The sequence below is a fragment of the Aotus nancymaae genome, unplaced genomic scaffold (genome assembly GCF_030222135.1).
Source record: "Aotus nancymaae isolate 86718 unplaced genomic scaffold, 86718_ANA_hifiasm-v0.15.2.pri h1tg000015l_1, whole genome shotgun sequence".
Lineage (NCBI taxonomy): Eukaryota > Metazoa > Chordata > Mammalia > Primates > Aotidae > Aotus > Aotus nancymaae.
Genome location: NW_026988427.1, coordinates 890,146 through 907,681, shown reverse-complemented (window position 1 = coordinate 907,681; position 17,536 = coordinate 890,146). Strand labels below are relative to the sequence as shown.

Here is a 17,536-nt window from a genome sequence, read left to right as displayed (position 1 = left end):
GTTTGTGTTCAGATTGAAATGTCCTGAATGCATCAATATATGCTTTTACTTTCTTTCCCTTTGGAGTGAAAATATTTAACCTGAATGGAAACAATTAGTAATTGGATCCATTGCAGAGTGAGTTATAAGCACAGTGAATAGAAAATCTCGGCCGGGCATGGTGGCTCATGCCTGTAAGCTCAGCACTTTGGGAGGCCAAGGCAGGATTACCTGAGGTCAGGAGTTTGAGACTAGCCTGACCAACATGGTGAAACCCCATCTCTACTAAAAATACAAAGAATAGCCGTGTGTGGTGGCACGTGTCTGTAATCTCAGCTACTCCAGACCCTGAGACAGGAGAATAGATTGAACCCGGGAGGCAAAGGTGCAGTGAGCTGAGATCGCGCCACTGCACTCCAGCCTGGACAATAAGAGTGAAACTCTGTCTCCAAAAAAAAAAAAAAAAAAAACGGACATCAAAAAGTCCAAGATGGTGCCAGCAAGAAAAAATTAAAATTAAGAAAAGAAAACCTGTATTGCGTTAGTGTTGGAGCTAGCAAAACCCGTTTTTTCCCTGGAGAGAAGTGCCAGGAAGGGATTATAGAAGGTGTCTTTAATGGAGGTGATCAGAGTGACCACTCACTTGGTTCACAGGACTCTTGATTGAAAGGAGCAGATCTGTGGTTCTCCCTGGCAGCTCCTGGACCCAAGTGTGTGTGGCTGGAGGCAGGGTTTGGGGGTGGGGCTCTTGCTCTGGGCAGCTTTTGCAGGCCCGTTGTCTGGGTAGCACTGGGGGCCCAGCCAGTGCCCTCCACTAGTCGCTGGGTGCTCCACCGCCTCTAGGGAGAGCTTTGAGAACTCGCTCAGAGCGGAAGATGGGGGCTGGCACCCTGGACTCTGTCCAGTGACCCTGTGCACTCCTCCAGCTCACAGGGTGTTCATCGAGGGCAGGAGGAGAGCTCTGAAGCGCTTTGTCAACCTGGTGGCACGGCACCCCCTGTTCTCCGAGGATGTGGTTCTCAAGCTCTTCCTGTCCTTCAGTGGCTCGGTGAGTGTGTCCGCCCCGCGCATGTCCCTGTCCTGGGAGCCTCCGAGCCTCCAGAGCTGCTCTTTCCTCTCTCAGGTTTGGTTTCTTATCCTCCTGGTCCCTTGTTTGGACGCCCAGCAGGAATGACATGGACAACACTTCTTTCTTGTCCAGATAGCAGCCTGAATGTGATTTTGAGAGGTGTCGCTGGTGTTGACTTGGCAGGATTTTGTGAATCTACGTGGAGATCCTGGGTCTCTGCAGTCACTTTGAGGCTTTAGGCTGGATGGTTTGGTGGGTTTAGGGAGATGCGAGACTCCATGTGGGAAGAAGTGTTCACTTAAAACAAGGCCCTGTCTGACTGTGGAGCACTGAGAAAGCATGCTGAGCCTCCTTGTCAGAGCCACAGCACAGACCTGTATCTGGGAATCAACTTCTTGTACGTGCACTCAGTCAGACATCTGAGCGGGGTTCCTTCCTCCCAGTGGCTGCCGCACAGCCTTAGTGAGTGTCAAGAAGCTATAGCGCCAGGTGTGGTGGCTCACGCCTGTAATCCTAGCATTTTAGGAGACTGAGGTGGGTGGATCACAAGGTCAGGAGTTCAAGACTAGCCTGGCCAAGATGGTGAAACCCTGTTTCTACTAAAAATAAAATAATTAGCTGGGTGTGGTGGTAGGCACCTGTAATCCCAGCTACTTAAGAGGCTGAGGCAGAGAATTGCTTGAACCTGGGGGCAGAGGTTGCAGTGAGCTGAGATTGTGGCATTGCACTCCAACCTGGGTGACAGAGCGAAATTCCATTACAAAAAGCTATAGCTCGGCTGGGCACACGGTGGCCCATGCCTCTAATCCCAATGCTTTGAGAGGCTGAGGTGGGAAAGTCCCTTGAGCCCAGGTGTTTGAAACCAGGCTGAGCAACATAGGGAGACTTCTCTACTAAAACAAAACAGAACTGAGGCCAGACATGGTGGTGCACACCTTTAATCCCAGTCACTTGGGAGGCTGAGGCTTGAGAATCGCTTGAACCCAGGAGGTCGAGCTTGCAGTGAGCTGTGATTGTGCCACTGCACTCCAGCCTGGGTGACAGAGTGAGACCCTGTCTCAAAGGAAAACCCTGCAGCAAAGCTCCTGTTTCCTGAGGAAGAGGCAGCTGCTAGCCCTCCAGGGAAGTCGGGTTCTGTGCTCCCTATCCACCTGTGCCTAGAGGACCCTCTCCCTGTGCGGGGAGGGGCGGGGGCTCCACTGAATAGAGGTTTTCAGACTCTCTTCTATTTTAGGGAAACCCCTTCTTGAATGGGAACCTGAGGGCCTCTGTCCTCCTCCCTGCTGCAGGAAGACACCACCACTCCCAGGCTGACTTTACACAAGTCTTGGTTCCTTTTGTCTTCATTTCCCTCGATTCAGAGGGGCCTTCACCCTGTAGGAGGGTGGCCTGTCCCTGGGATGCCCCTGGGGATACCTGGAGCAGGCAGTAGGATCTTTTGAGCTCTGGGGGTGGAAACGTTCCTTTGGAAGGAGATCTGGATTGTCAGAGAGGAATGTGGCAGGACCTGGGCGGGGCTGAGGCTCTCAGCAGAGGAGCCACGTGAGGAGGGGTGTGGTGGGTCACAGGTGGGCAACCCTCCTGTTATAGGGGCAGAACACTCCCTGTGGCCTTTCCATACATAGCATTATCTGTCACTTCCTGGCTTCAGTTTTCTTGCTTCCTTTCTGTTTTTAGAGATGGGGTCTCACTATGTTACCTAGGCTAGCAATCCTCCCCACTCAGGCTCTGATTAGCTGGGACTACACGCTTGACCTCAGGTGTTTTTTTTTTGTTTTTTTTTTTTGTAAAATGAGAGTCGAGTCAGATGATGTTTAAGGCATCTCTGAAATTCTAGAATTCCTGGATGCGTGAACAGCTGCATATTAGGGTTTCCCTTTGTATCTCCTGGGTGCCTCCTGATTTGAAGGCTCGTTTGGGTGAGAGGACTCCGGTGCTGGGGGTTGGGCCTGTCCTTGCTCTGCCCAGCAACTCCCTGGGCTCTGGTGTTCCTGGTGCCATGGATGCATTCCTAGGAAGGAAGACACTTTTGCCCTGTTCTATTGTGCTTTTGGAATCTACCAGGATCTCAGGCATCTGCCGTCTGTCTCTGGGGCTGCTGCTGCCCCCAGTCTGTGGATACAGGGGCCGTGCCTCTGGAGAGTTGCTCCCAGGTCTGTGGATGGAGGGCTGTGCCTCTGGAGTGAAGCTGCAGGTTTGTGTTGGTCCTGTAACCAAGCCAGGCTGTCCTGTTCAGTGAGAAAGACATCTAAGGGAGAATCAAGAGACTGCGGCATCCTAAAGTCAAAGCCAACACATGGAAATATATTTCTCCTAAGGAAGGATGACACCCTGCTCCATGGTGACCTTCGCCTCATCAGCTTTCTCATTGCTAGTAGAAGAGGGTGAAGTTTTCTCTTTTCCTTTTGCAGGATGTGCAGAACAAGTTAAAGGAATCAGCACAGTGTGTTGTGGACGAATTCATGAATTGTAAACTGGCTACCAGGGCCAAGGTATTTTTCTAACTTGGATGAGTACTTCCCTTTTTCATCAGAGAAACAATAGTTTTAACCCTTCATATTGATTTTGCCTCCTCTGCGTGGCAGGGATTGTGCTTCGATCCCTTGTATGGTTTTCTCATTGTTTTTTTTTTAGACAAAGTATTACTCTGTTGCTGAGGCTGGAGTGTAGTGGCACGATTTCGGCTCACTGCAACCTCTGCCTCCTGGATTCAAGCGATTCTCATGCCTCAGCCTCCTTAGGAACTGGGATTACAGACATGCACCACCACGCCCGGCTCATTTTTGTATTTTTACTAGAAACGGGGTTTCACCATGTTGGCCAGGCTGGTCTTGAACTCCTGACCTCATGTGATCCACCTGCCTCAGCCTCCCAAAGTGATGGGATTACAGGTGTGAACCAACGTGCCTGGCCAGTTTCCTCATTTAACCCTTGATTCAGCTGCCCTGACACGGCTGGGAGGCCTGTTTTATGGATGGAGAAACGGGCTCAGCGAGGCTGTCGTTGGCCAAGGTCCTGAGCTTCTAAGCGGCAGGGCCGGGATGCAGCTGAGCTCTGACCTCAGGCCCTCCAGGCACCTCGTGCCTTCTGCCCCTGTCTGTGACTCAGATGGATGCACACTTGGGTCATCACCTTTTCAGATTTCAGGGAATTCATTGTTGCATTTGTTTATTATTAAATGTTTAAAATCTGGTCTTTTTCCAGAAAGGATTAAGGTAGCTATTTGGTAGTTTTTTTGTTTTTGATTTTTTCTGTTTTCTTTTTTTTTGAGATCGAGTTTTGCTCTCGTTGCCCAGGCTGGAGTGCAGTGGCACGATCTCGGCTCACCGCATTCTCCATCTCCCAGGTTCAAGCGATTCTCCTGTTTCAGCCTTCTGACTAGCTGGGATTACAGGCATGAGCCACTGCGCCCCACCTGATTTTTATTTCTTAAATCTCTTCTTCAGGCCAGCGCAGTGGCTTATGCCTGTAATCCAAGCACTTTGGGAGGCCGAGGCAGTCGGATCACTTGAGGTTGGGAGTTTGAGACCAGCCTGGCCAACATGGCAAAACCCCATCTCTAATAAAAATACCCAAAAAAAAAAAATAGCCAGATGTGGTGGCGGGCAGCTGTCATCCCAGTTACTTGGGAGGCTGAGGCAAGAAGATCGCCTGAACCCAGGAAACGGAGGCTGCAGTGAGCCGAGGTCCTGCCACTGTACTCTAGCCTGGGCAACAGAGTGAGACTTGGTCTCAAAAAACAACACAAAACAAAAAACACAAAAAAATCTGCTTCTTGATGCAAAAATAAAAAAATCTATTTTATTTTATTCTGTTTTTTGAGACAAGGTCTTGCTCCATCTCGCAGGCTGTATTGCAGTGGGGCAATCCTAGCTTATTGCAGCCGCGACTTCCTGGGTTCAAGAGATTCTCCCACCTCAGCCTCCCAGAGTAGCTGGGATGACAGGCGTGCTCCACAACACTTGGCTAATTTGTTAGCTTGTTTTTGGTATAGATGGAGTCTCACTGTGTTGCCCAGGCTGGTCTCAAACTCTTGGCCTCAACGAATCCTCCTGGCATGGCCCCCCAAAGTCCTGGAATTAGAGGCATGAGCCACCATGCCTGGCTGAAACTTTTCCCTTCATTTTACTCTCTGAGCTTTCTGTTCTCTGAACACTGATAGTATCAAAGCTTATAAAACGTCCTTGGGAATAAATGAGGCATGCAAGAGGCCTTCCCCCCATGTGGAGAGTCTTTCAGGAATTTGTTGTGTTTTTTTCTTTTCCTTTTTCTTTCTTTTTTTTTTTTTTAAAGACGGGGTTTCACCATGTTGGTCAGGCTGGTCTTGAACTCCCAACCTCAGGTGATCTGCCCGCCTTGGCCTCCAAAGTGCTTGGATTACAGGTGTGAGCCACCACCCCTGGCCTGTTTGTTGTGTTTAACGTGAAGATTTTTATTTGTTTTTGCTTTTGTTTTTTTTCTGGAGACAGGGTCCCCAGGCTGGAGTGCAGTGTTGTGATCATGGCTCCTTGCAGCCTGGAACTCCTGGGCTCAAGTGATCCTCCTGCCTCAGTCCTCTGTAAGTGCCTGGGACCACAGGTGCTCCACCACACCTGGTTAATTTTTTAATTTTTTTGTAGAGATGGGGTCTTGCTACATTGCCGAGGCTATTCTTAAACTCCCAGCCTCAAGCAATCCTCCTGCCTCAGTCACCCAAAGTGCTGGGGTACAGGCATGAGTCACTGCATCCAGATAAAGATTATTATTATTATTTTTATATTTTTGAGATTGAGTTTTGCTCTGTTTGCCAGGCTGGAGTGCAATGGCGTGATCTCGGCTCACTGTAACCTTTGCCTCCTGGGTTCAAGTGATTCTTCTGCCTCAGTCTCCTTAGTAGCTGGGATTACAGGTGCATGCCACCACACCCAGCTAATTTTTATATTTTTAGTAGAGAAAGGATTTCACCAAAACTCAAACTCCTGACCTCATGGTCTGCCTGCCTCAGCCTTTCAAAGTGCTGGGATTACAGGTGTGAGCCACTGTGCCTGGCCCTAAAGATAATTATTTGAGTGTTTGTTTGTTTTCCGAGACAGAGTCTCGCTTGTTGCCCAGGCTGGAGTGCAGTGGAGCAATCTTAGCTCATTGCAGCCTCTGCCTCTCGGGTTCAAACAATTCTCCTGCCTTAGCCTCCCGAGTAGCTGGGATAACAGGTGCCCACCACCACGCCCAGCTAATTTTTGTATTTTTAGTAGAAATGGGGTTTCACCATATTGGTCAGGCAGGTCTTGAACTCCTGACCTCAGGTGATCCACCTGCCTTGACCTTTCAAAGTGCTGGGATTAACAGGTGTGAGCCACCGTGCCCGGCCATTTGAGTGTTTTTTGATAGGACCTCCAGTGTGATGACATTTCAGTGGACTCTGTGGTCCTAATCCTATGAGTTATTTTGTCTTTGTGTTTGCGGCATGCAGGTGATGATGGTTTTCGTTTCTTGTTTGGACACGCAGAGTGATCCCTGCAGTGATCTCTGGAGGAGTGGGGTTCCTGGGGTGGCTCACGGACCTGCTGGGTCTCCTGTGGCTCAGCTTTTGCGGGGTCGGCTGCTGCCATCTGACAGGCGCTCCACAGCAAGTAACGCACAGTATCTCTCCCTCTTCTCATCATGTCAGGACTTCCTCCCAGCTGACATCCAAGCTGAGTTTGCCATCAGCCGGGAGCTGATCTGGAACATCTACAACAGCTTTCACAAGCTTCAGGACAGTGCTGAGCGGATCGCATTGAGGGCCGTCGACAACGCGGCAGATCTTCTCATATTTGGGAAGGAGCTAAGGCAGGTGACCTTTCAGCTTCTGCAGGGACAGGCACGGTGGGATAGGAATTCACACTGGTGAAGGGCTTGGGCAGAAAATGCATTTACCGTTAATAACCAGCATCCTGACCTGTTTCTCTCCAGAAGGGGCAAAAAGTGGGTCAGGCACTTGGGGGGTCATATTTAGAAGAAACGAGGGAGAATTTTGGCCCAGAAATGCTGAGCACGTGTAAATGTTGACCAGTTTCTTTTTTTTTTTTTTTTTTTTTTTTTTGAGACAGAGTTTCACTCTTGTTGCCCAGGCTGGAGTGCAATGGCACGATCTCCACTCACTGCAACCTCCGTCTCCTGGGTTCAAGTGATTCTCCTGCTTCAGCCTCCCGAGTAGCTGGGGTTACAGGTGTGCACCGCCATGCCCGGCTAATTTTGTATTTTTAGTAGAGATGAGGTTTCTCTGTGTTGGTCAGTCTGGTCTCAAACTCCTGACCTCGGATGATCCGCCCACCTCAGCCTCCTAAAATGTTGGGATTACAGGCGTGAGCCACCGCGCCTGGTCTAATGCTCACCAGTTTCTAGTGTGGTGGTTTTCCCACTGTAGGATCAGACTTTAAAAAAGATCCCAGGCCAAGCGTGGTGGCTCACGCTTGTAATCCCAGCACTTTGGGAGGCTAAGGTGAGTGGATCACTTGAGGTCAGGAGTTTGACACCAGTCTGACCAACATGGTGAAACTTGTCTCTGCTAAAAAAATACAAAACTAGCTGGGCGTGGTGGTGTACACCTGTAATCCCAGCTACTCAGGAGGCTGAGGCAGGAGAATTGCTTAAATCTGGGAGGCGGAGGTCGCAGTGAGCCAAGATTGAACTGTTATACTCCAGCCTGGGCAACAAGAGCAAAACTTTGTCTCAAAAAATAGATGAACAGAAAAGATCCCTTTGACTTGGGGAAGAACAGACTGTGGACTAGCAGTGCTTCCTTTGCTTGAGGGGCAGGGAGACCCCACCCGGGACTCTGCTCCCCTGAGCAGTGCCCCTAACCTGTGCACACACGTCACTTGGGGGCTGGTCAGGAAGAACGGACACAGCAGGGCCTGGGGTACAGCCCCAAGGCCATCCTTTCTCCCAGGCTCCCAGGGTTCCCGCAGGCTTCTCATTGAGCAGCAGGGGCCTAGGAGGGCGGGGTGGTGGGGGGCACACAGGTTGCTGTGGAGGGTGCAGTGTTGAGAGCTGTGCGTCCGTGGCGGGGGATGCCAGACTCAACCACGGGGTGGGCTCCAGGTCCTCGAGTGTCTTCTTTCCTGTGTGCTTGCTCCCTCAGTGCCATAGGGTCTGACACGACCCCACTGCCCTCCTGGGCCTCTCTGAACAGCAGCACATGGGGGTCCCTGAAGCAGGCTCTGAAAGGCCTGTCTGTGGAATTCATGTTACTCGCCAACAAGGCTGCACAACAGGTGAGTGGATCAGTCCTCCCAGGCACCTGCTCCAGAGAACACTCTCGGCCCTGGCATGGAGGACCACCTCCTCAGATGGGCTTCACAGTTCTTTTTTTTTGAGACAGAGTCTCGCTCTGTCGCTGCCCAGGCTGTAGTGCAGTGACTTGATCTTGGCTCAGTGCAACCTCTGCCTCTACGGTTCAAGCGATTTTCCTGCCTTAGCCTTCTGAGTAGCTGGGATTATAGGTGCCCACCACCACACCCGAGTAATTTTTGTGTTTTTAGTAGAGACGAGTTTTCACCATAATGGCCAGGCTGGTCTCAAACTCCTGACCTCAGGTGATCCACCCGCCTCGACCTCCCAAAGTCCTGGGATTGCAGGTGTGAGCCACTGCGTCTGGCTGGCTTCATAGTTCTGAGCCGAGCGAATGAGCAGCTGTGCCCTAGCTGGGAGCTGCCCATCCCGATCTGTTCCTGGTTGCTCCCTAGGAGCATTTACACTTTCGAGAGGGGTTTCAAGCAACAAAATGGATTAGGCTCTAGTCTTGAGTGTTGATTTTGCTGAGGTTGGAAGATAGACTCTGTTTTTGGAAAGATAATCTTGGATTTCCAGGCATACTTCTGGGTGGACCAGATAGTTACCACTTTGCTGTCTGAGTCTGCTAGGATTTGGCACTGAGACTTAACTTATCAGAATAATCACAAAGCCCCAGCACCCAGGAGACTCCCACCTCCCGCTCCACACACAACCTCAGGAAGTGCTTCTGCTGCATGGGCAGAAGCTGTTCTTAGAAATCCACCAAGATCTTGGAGTCACTTGGGGTCAGTTTGAAGATAGGTGTTTTCTGTCAAACTGAAAGGCTCATCTGGGGGATTTTATGTTAAAGAACTGTTATGTGGCCGGGCATGGCGGCTCACACCTGTCATCCCAGTGCTTTGGGAGGCTGAGGCAGGAGGACTGCTTGAGCCCAGGAGTTTGAGAACAGCCTAGACAACAGAGCAAAATTTCGTCTCTATAAAAAATTTAAAATTGGCTGGGCGTGATGGCTCATGCCTGTAATCCCAGCACTTTGGGAGGCTGAGGCGGGCAGATCACGAGGTTAGGAGATTGAGACCATCCTGGCCAACATGGTGAAACCCCTCCTCTACTAAAAATATTAAAAAAAAATTAGCTGGGCATGGTGGTGCATGCTTGTGGCCCCAGCTACTTGGGAGGCTGAGGCAGGAGAATTGCTTGAACCCAGGAGACGGCGGAGATTGCAGCGAGCCGAAATCGTGTCATTGCACTACAGCCTGGGCAACAGTGCGAGACTTCGTCTCAAAAATAAATAAATAAATAAATTAGCCAGGGGTCGTGGTGCATGCCTGTAGTCCCAGCTACTCAAGCGGCTGAGGTAGGAGGATCACCTGAGTCCAGAAGGCAGAGGTTCAGCAAGCCTCGATGGTGCCACTGCACTTCAGCCTGGGCGACAGAGCGAGACCCTGTCTCAAAAACAAAAAGCTTCCATAGGTGTGAAGGTGAGAGCTTGCTGCCTAGTTTCTATTTCTTGGGGACGTGGCCTCCAGGCTGCTCCTATTAGTTTGAAGTTAAGTGATCAGAGTGCCCGTGAGGGCTATGCCCCCCACCGAGCCCCAGAGCTCCTGAATGGCTTGGTGAGTTATGAACCCACCTACTGTGGAGTTGGGGCTTTTCAAGTTGGAAACAGGACACTCAGGTGCCCATGACGTTTTTCGTGCTGAAGAGGAAATTTGATGTCTTTGCTGGTGTGGAAAGTCCTAGGTTTTCTTCCTCTTCCACCCCCATGCCTGTGTGTTCCCTTTAGAAATGGAGGGAGGGCACTCTTGGTGTCTGTGGATTGGGGCTGGGTCCATGCCATCTCCACGTCTGTGTGCCCGCTCCCCCCAGGTGAAGAGGACTGAGAACGTGGGGCTGGGGGCTTGTCAGGATAGAGGCAGAGGAGCTCAGGGCCGCCTGCCCTCGCATTGTGTGTCTGTGTCGTGACCGTGCTCAAGCCACTTTGGTCTCTGGGGCTCAGTTTCTCCATCAATTAAATACGAGGGAGTTGAACTAGATTATTAAAAGAGCTATGTCTTTTTCTTTTTTTGAGACAAAATCTCGCTCTGTCCCCCAGGCTGGAGTGCAGTAATGGGATCTTGGCTCACTGCAACCTCTGCTACCTGGGTTCAAGCGATTCCCCTGCCTCAGCCTCCCCAGTAGCTGGGATTACAGGTATGCACCACCACACCTGGCTAATTTTTGTATTTTTGGTAGAGATAGGGTTTCAACATGTTGGCCAGGCTGGTCTCGAACTCCTGACCTCAAGTGATCCACCTGCCTCGGCCTCCCAAAGTGCTGGGCATACAGGCATGAACCACTGCGCCCGGCCAGAAGACCTGTTTCTTTAACCTGCTGACCCTTTCCTCCAAGCTTGGTGTGCAAAACCTAAAAGCCGTTGCTGTCACAGGGACCCAGACCCTTGCCACAGCCCACTTCCTCTGCATCAGGTGGCTGCCAGCAGGGTTCCCAGATTGCCCCTGGGCTCTGTAGAGCACAGGATGAACATACTCATGAGGTGATTCCCAGGGTTTTTTACTGATTTAGCCCTGGATGATGCTGCATTTCCACCTTGAACAGGGAGGGAAGGTTCAGCTTCTGGTGTGGTAGGAGTTTGTGGTTTGAGGTTTTGCCCAGCTCTGTGACTGATATTTCATGAGTTCTGTTTTGGGACTGTGATGTCTGGAGAAGTACTGTTTCCTGAATATCTCTCACTGTCCTTGGTTGTAGTGAAATTGAGCTTTTACATGAAACAAACCTCAAGGCCTTTCATTTGATACAGCAAAAGTTCCATCTCACCCTTGCTGTACAGTCAGAGACAGCGAGGACTATTTTTCCTAATTCTGCTTGTATTTACACTAGTTTTATTCTCCGCAGACCTCTTAGGAGCTGTAGGAAGCCATATCCCAGCAAGACACGAGACTGGTCTGTGTTTTCCATGGTGATGGGGCCTTCGCCTTGATTAAAGGCACATGCATTGATGGTTTAGGGCACATTTTTCCAACCAGCACTTTGGGAGACCAGGGTGGGTGGATCACCTGAGGTCAGGAGTTCAAGACCAGCCTGGCCAATGTGGTGAAGCCTCATCTCTACCAAAAATACAAAAATTAGCCAGGCATGGTGACACGCGCCTGTAATCCCAGCTCCTCAGGAGGCTGAGGCAGGAGAATTGCTTGACCCAGGGAGGCAGAGGTTGCAGTGAACTCAAAGCGTGCCACTGCACTCCAGGCTGGGTGACAGAGTGAGACTCTGTCTCAAAACAAACAAAAACCTGTAAACTTTCTAAAAACATTATGAGATTTATGCACAGACCTTTTTTCTTTTTTTCTTATTTTTTTAAGCTCATCAGCTATCATTCATGTTAGTGTATTTTATGTGTGGCCCAAGACAATTCTTCCAGTGTGGCCCAGGGAAGCTAAAACGTTGGACATCCCTGGTTTAGGGTTTTGTGCAGCACTGAACCACAGACGGGACTTGGTGGCAAATGACACGAGCAGGGGGACCCCCGAGCTCCTTCTCTTCTGCTGGGTCAGGGAATAAGCCTCCATTTTCCTGAGCCCCTGCCTGGTCAGGTGGGAACTGGGCACCTACGGTCAGCTGGCATTTTCCCTCTAGAGTGTTAGAAATTCTTAGCACATCTCTTCTCCTGGCACATTTTACTGGCTGGAATCCCAGCTGCTGTGGGTGTGGGCTTGGTGGCTGGAGAGCCTCCTTGTTCAGTTGGCCTGAAGTCTGGAGGGTGGAAAGGGCATCTTAGGGTGCCCTGGGGTGCAGCAGAGCCTGGGCAGCATCCCTGGCTCCCATTCCAGCGCTGTGTCCCACAAAATTCCTTCCATTCACTTCTGTCTGTGCTGTTTCTTGCTGAGTTTGACGTGTGGGTCGTGTTGTGAGCTTTTCACTCCCTGCTGCGGGTGGAGTCCGAGCGATTATGGAGGGAGCCTCATGTCCCCAAGGTGCTCAGTGAGCTGTGCCGGAGCCCTTCAGGGCCGGGGTGTGACTGAAGGCATCAGTGTCAGGGCTTTCCCCAGGATCCCTGCCATTGGGCTGGCTTCATTGCCGTTGTGGCTGGGGGTTCTGTGGTGAGCTGCGCAGGTCGGGGTAGATGAGCCGCCCCTTCCGCTGCCATCCCCAGCCCCATGCTGTCTCCAGAGCTCAGATGCTCCCCTCAGTGGCAGCCAGAGCCCAGGGCTTTGGGCTGATCCTTCATACTGCAAGTGCCTCTGACCGTGGCGTCAGGCTGTGTGTGCCATGGCCTGGCCTGTGCCCCCACCGAGAGCTGCTACCGCAGGCCTTGTGCCCATCAAGACTGTTGGGCTCAGAGGTGTCTCCGCCCAGTCTTGGGTGGGCCGGTGGGGAAGGGAGCCCCCTGCAGACCTGGCTGGTGGTCCTGGGGAGCCCCTCTGACACTGGGAGGAAGGAACCGGCCCAGGCCAGGCTTGGGTCTGAGTTTCCGGGCAGAGTTCCTGGTCCTGTGTGTGTCCTCGTGGGTAAGCTTCCTCTCCCCTTCATCTTCTAGGGTAAGCAGGAGAGTGACATGCTGGAGAAGCTGAACCTCTTCTTGGATCTGCTGCAGTCGTATAAGGTGAGCCTTGGCTGCTCCTTGGTTGGGGGCAGAGCTTTCGGGAATGATCTTAGGATCTTTCAAGGGTGTAACTCCTGGGGGATGGGAGCAACTGAGAAGCCAGGACTGCAGCGGGAGATGGGACCTTCATCTCTTGGGTGTGCTGCCCTCGGCTGGCTCCACAGAGCCCTGGCGTGGGCTTCGGAGGCCAAGGCCGAATGCCTCCCCTGACCCTGCAGGACCTGTGTGAGCGGCACGAGAAGGTTATGCTGCACACGCCCCGGCGGGCCTTGCACAAAGACAGCCTGTTGAAGAGGCAGATGATGAGCGCTGCCGTGCAGAACCGTGAGCCGGAGTCCGTGGAGCCGCTGGAGTCCTGCATTGTGGAGGTGGGTGGCTGGGATGGCCAGGCAGACCCGTGGGACCCTTTCCCTTCCCAGCCTTCGTGGGCCCCGGATCTGTCCCGGTGTGCTCTCCTGGGTTGGCCCCATGCGTCTGGCACAGAGCTGGGGGTGCAGTGGAGGCTGGGAGCTGCCCCGGGTACCCAGAGTGACATGGCTCCCTGCCCGGTGCTCCCTCCCTGGCCCTCTCTTACCTTGCCACTTTCCAAATGTCTAGTGAAGGCTGAAGGAGGAGGGGCCGCCCTGGCTCAGGGAGCACGCTGATGTTCAGGCCTTGATGCTCCAGCCGCTAGCTGGGCCAGGTGCGAAGGTGGCTGTTGAATTTGCAGGAGGAGAATGTGATTCAGACCATGCAGCTGCGAAAATACTTCTCCCTGTACTGCCTGCACCAGGAGACGCAGCTCATCCACATCTACCTGCCCCATACCTCCCGCATCCTCCGTGCCTTCGTGAACTCCCAGATCCAAAGGCACAAGGAGGTGAGTCCCCCCTTGCTCAGGATGCTGTCTTGGCCACGGCCTTCCTTTATTCCCTGATGTCCTTCCCTCAAGCCTGGCAGCACGGTGGCCGGCCGCCCTCGAGAGGTTCTTTAATGGAGTTGGGGTCCACATGGAATACGGCGGTGCTCACCCAGATCTTCTAGTCTCCTTTGTAGCCAAAGTCAGAATCATGAGGGTGTCCCTGTGATTCCTGGGGGCGGAGGGAGGAACAGACAGGGACAGTTTGCCTTCTGGTGGGATTTGAGAAGTCAGAGGTAAAGCCTGCAGAGCTCCCGCACCCTGTGGCTGAGACAAGGGTTCTGAGTGCTTGGGAGCGCTGTAGGTGGGGTGTTTTTCCAAAGAGCACTGGCCAGCTTTCTCCAGATGGTGCTTCCTTCAGCCTTTGAGAATAAATGCTCTCGCAGTCCTGAGACAGGCGCCCCAAAGTGCTGGGATTACAGGCATGAGCCACTGCGCCTGTTTGAGATTGAGTTTATTAAGTAGCTGCAAGCAGCTTTGAAGCCGTGGTCTGTGGCATGTGTTGAATGGTGCCGAGTGTCTGGGATGGTCCTAAGGTTTCACGCTCTCCCCGGGAGGTGCTTGGTGCCTTGGGTGCCATCTGGCAGTTTGGGAATGGCAGGCCGGAGGTGGCAGTGGTGGGGCTGGAGAGGCGGAGACAGCTGCCCTTAGGAGCATCACTTCGAGATGGCCAGGGTCTCAGGGGACCAGGTTGGGCTTGGACATCTGAGTGACTGGGCGTGTCCTCAGTGAAGGAACGTGACCAACAGGTGGGGCCGTGTCCTGCCTGGGGCATAATGCCATCACCCCAGTCCTACCAGTTCCATTATTATGGTGATGAGGAATTCCTAGTCCTATGATGCTGAGATGAGTGTGCTGTGCTCCAGTGACTCAGCCTCCCCTGCAGGCCCCCAGGGCTGCCCTGCCCGTCTCTGGCCACCTAAGCCCCTGCACGGCAGGTCTTGTCCTGACCCCTGCCTTGCTGCCACGCTCCCCTCCTCACGTCCACAGCATCCGTTCATTGCCCTGGTTCCAAAAGTGTTGGTGAGTGGGGCCACCGTTTGCATTCCGGTTTGTTTGTTATTGATTTGGTGGATGTGGTCTTTGTGTTTTTGGGTTGCTTTTTTGTTTTGAGATGGAGTCTTGCTCTGTCGCCCAGCCTGGAGTGTAGTGGTGCAATTGCAGCTCACTGCAGCCTTAACCTCCCGAGTAGTTGGGATCACAGACATGCGCCACCACAACCGGCCAAGATTTCTGATTTTTTGTGGAGACTGGGTGTCCCTCTGTAGCCCAGGCTGGCCTTGGTGTTTGACCTGCCAAAGCTTCCATGAAGCCAGTGCCTACATGGTAGCTAGAGCACGTACTGGCAGTGACCCGACAGTAACGCATCTCATGATTCCACAGCAGGCAGCTTTGCGGCCCTTGGTCCTGGGTGCAGGGTCGGAGGCCTGGGCATCTGTGACCACAGGTCACATGAGGCCACTGGTCCACTCTTCATTTGGACTTCCTCTGTGCAGGATGGGCAGCACTGGCTCTGTTGGAGGTTTGAGGAGCTGATGCACCCGCATGCCCCTCTGTCCCTGTCACTGGCAGGGGAAGGAGGGGGGAGGGGAAGGAGTTGGGATTGGAGAATGTTGGGGAGCCCGGGCCCCGCCTCCTGATCTTGTTCTCTTCGTGTTCCCTTTCAGATGAGCAAGGCGTGGAACAACCTGAGATCCAAGCTCAGCTGCCTCTTTGCGGACCACACAGCGCCCTGACCCCACCGTGTTCCCCGCCGCAGTCCCCGCTGGAGGATGGCCTGTGTCCTCACTAGCACGAGGCTAAGGCGGTGCTCCCTCCGGCCACACTAAACCCTCCTTGCAAACGGTGTGTCCCGTGTAATTCTCTTTGGATGGCAGCTCCCCTTCCCGCCAGTGCTGTAGCCGGAGCAGATGCACTCAGCCCGCGGGCCAGGAGGGCACCCATAGACCACAGGGCAGCTGTGCCACTCTGTCCTCCACCCCGTGGCCTGCTAGCCTGGTGGAGAGGGGTGGTGGGGTTCCTCCTGACACCCAGAGCCATGGGGGAAGGCAGGGATCTCTCATCTCACAGAGATTGTGCCTGGGGGAACATGGGGGCGGGGCCTCCAGATGCTGGAACAGTCAGGAGAGGCAGCCTCATGGTGCTGGTCAGCGGAGGAGAGAGGGAGGGCAGGGTTGCCCTGCAGCCAGGCATGGGACTGGCTATGGACAGCAAGGGGGCAGCCAGTGAGCCGATAGTGTGGACGCTGTCATGGCTCTTTGTGGTGGCAAGGCCTGGAGGGCTGGCTATCAGGCATGGGGCGTGCACTGTGAATTTTCTAGGGGACTCGCTGCAATGAACACCAGGAACCCTGGTCTGGGAGTGGCCTCCAGGATCCAGTGGTCCCATGTCCCCCTGCTCACACCATGACCCCGTGTCTTCCTTGTGCCCACACTATGACCCCGTGTGTGCCCTGTGCCCACACCATGACCCTGTGTGTGCCTGTGGTCTCAGGCCTGGAAGACAAAGGCATGACGGAGAGTTAGGGCTCTGAGAGTGGACGCTACAGTGGCTCTGTTCCTGTCCCCTGGACTCCCTTCATTTCTAGTGGCCAGTGTTGGGGTCTTCACCGTGTGGCACTGAGGCTGGATGGGCCGGCAGAGGACAGGTAGGGGCATGGGGGATGTATTCCATTCCAGCTGGGGCTTTAGAGGAGGGATAGCCCCCTTTTAGACGAATTTCCTTCTCTGAGGCAACTAGAGTCCCCCCTCAGCCTCCCACCATGCACTTGACAGCCCAGCCACCCGCACACAGAGGGGACCCTTCCCTTCTCTGGATTAAGAAGGCATTCTCCTGAGCTCTGTGGGGCTGGAATGTCTGCCTCAGGCCTGGGTCTGCTCCTGCCCCAAACCCCTTTTGCAGAAGGCACATGGAGCTTGGGGGTCTCCCGGACCCCTGCGCTTCTCCAGAGCCTGAGGCCCTCTCTGTGGGGAGAGGTGCTGGAAGATGATCCTGGGCCCCAGGGTTTCCGAGGTCCCTCCATTCTCTGTATGCTCTTTGGCCTCTGGGTGTTCCCTCCACTCACAGAGTTTGCTTCCCTTCTGCCTGCACCCACGGGGATCTCATGGCCCTAGTATGGAGAAGGAGACTCCTGTTAGTGCCCCACAAGCAGGTGATCCATCATTCACTGTGAGTTGGCCAGAGGGAGTGGCTGTGCCTTCTGGCCCTGTGGGCTGTGCGGACTCAGTGGCTGTGGCGCTCGGACCCTGCCCTGCCCTGTGGGTTCTGCCGGTGCCTTCCTGCTGCGGGGCGGGCTGCTCCCTTCTGGCTAGAGGAGCAGAGGGCAGCGTTCCCTTTGGAGCCCGATGGGTGGGCTATCCTGTGAGTCCCTAGCCCACCCAAGTCTTGGGTTGTGCTGTGAATCTGACCCCCTCTGCAGAGACAGATTCTCAGTTTCCATGAGTGGTGCTGTGACAGCTAAGCCATGCAGCGTGACCCTGTGTAGGCAGAAGGCTGCAAGGCCTCGCCGTCTGCTTGCACCTGCCTGAGGCCTGTCCAGCTGCAGGACCATAGAGGCTGTGGGAAAAATCGTGGTGGGCATCAGGCGCTGGGGCCTCGTGTCTCCAGGGTAGGCAAGGCATGTGCTCCCAATACAGCCCTCCAAGGAGAGAGCAAGACTCAAAATGAGCATTTCTGAAGGAGCGTTCCTGGCAGGGACTCTGGGGTCAGTGAATATGATAAAAGGCCACATGCCCGG

The 17,536-nt window shown here is 53.5% G+C and overlaps 1 protein-coding gene across 1 annotated transcript in view; it reads left to right on the top strand.

Annotated features, from left to right (window-relative positions):
• LOC105723219 (sorting nexin-8-like) overlaps window positions 1–15,646 on the top strand; it is a 40,309-nt gene extending 24,663 nt beyond the window's left edge. The window contains 9 exon segments of the mRNA XM_012461113.2: window positions 906–1,027; window positions 3,460–3,540; window positions 6,696–6,856; window positions 8,151–8,283; window positions 12,837–12,902; window positions 13,121–13,270; window positions 13,612–13,761; window positions 15,468–15,513; window positions 15,516–15,646. Coding sequence (XP_012316536.2) covers window positions 906–1,027; window positions 3,460–3,540; window positions 6,696–6,856; window positions 8,151–8,283; window positions 12,837–12,902; window positions 13,121–13,270; window positions 13,612–13,761; window positions 15,468–15,513; window positions 15,516–15,592 — 986 coding nt within the window. The 3' untranslated portion in view covers window positions 15,593–15,646.
• The last annotated feature ends 1,890 nt before the right edge of the window (window positions 15,647–17,536 follow it).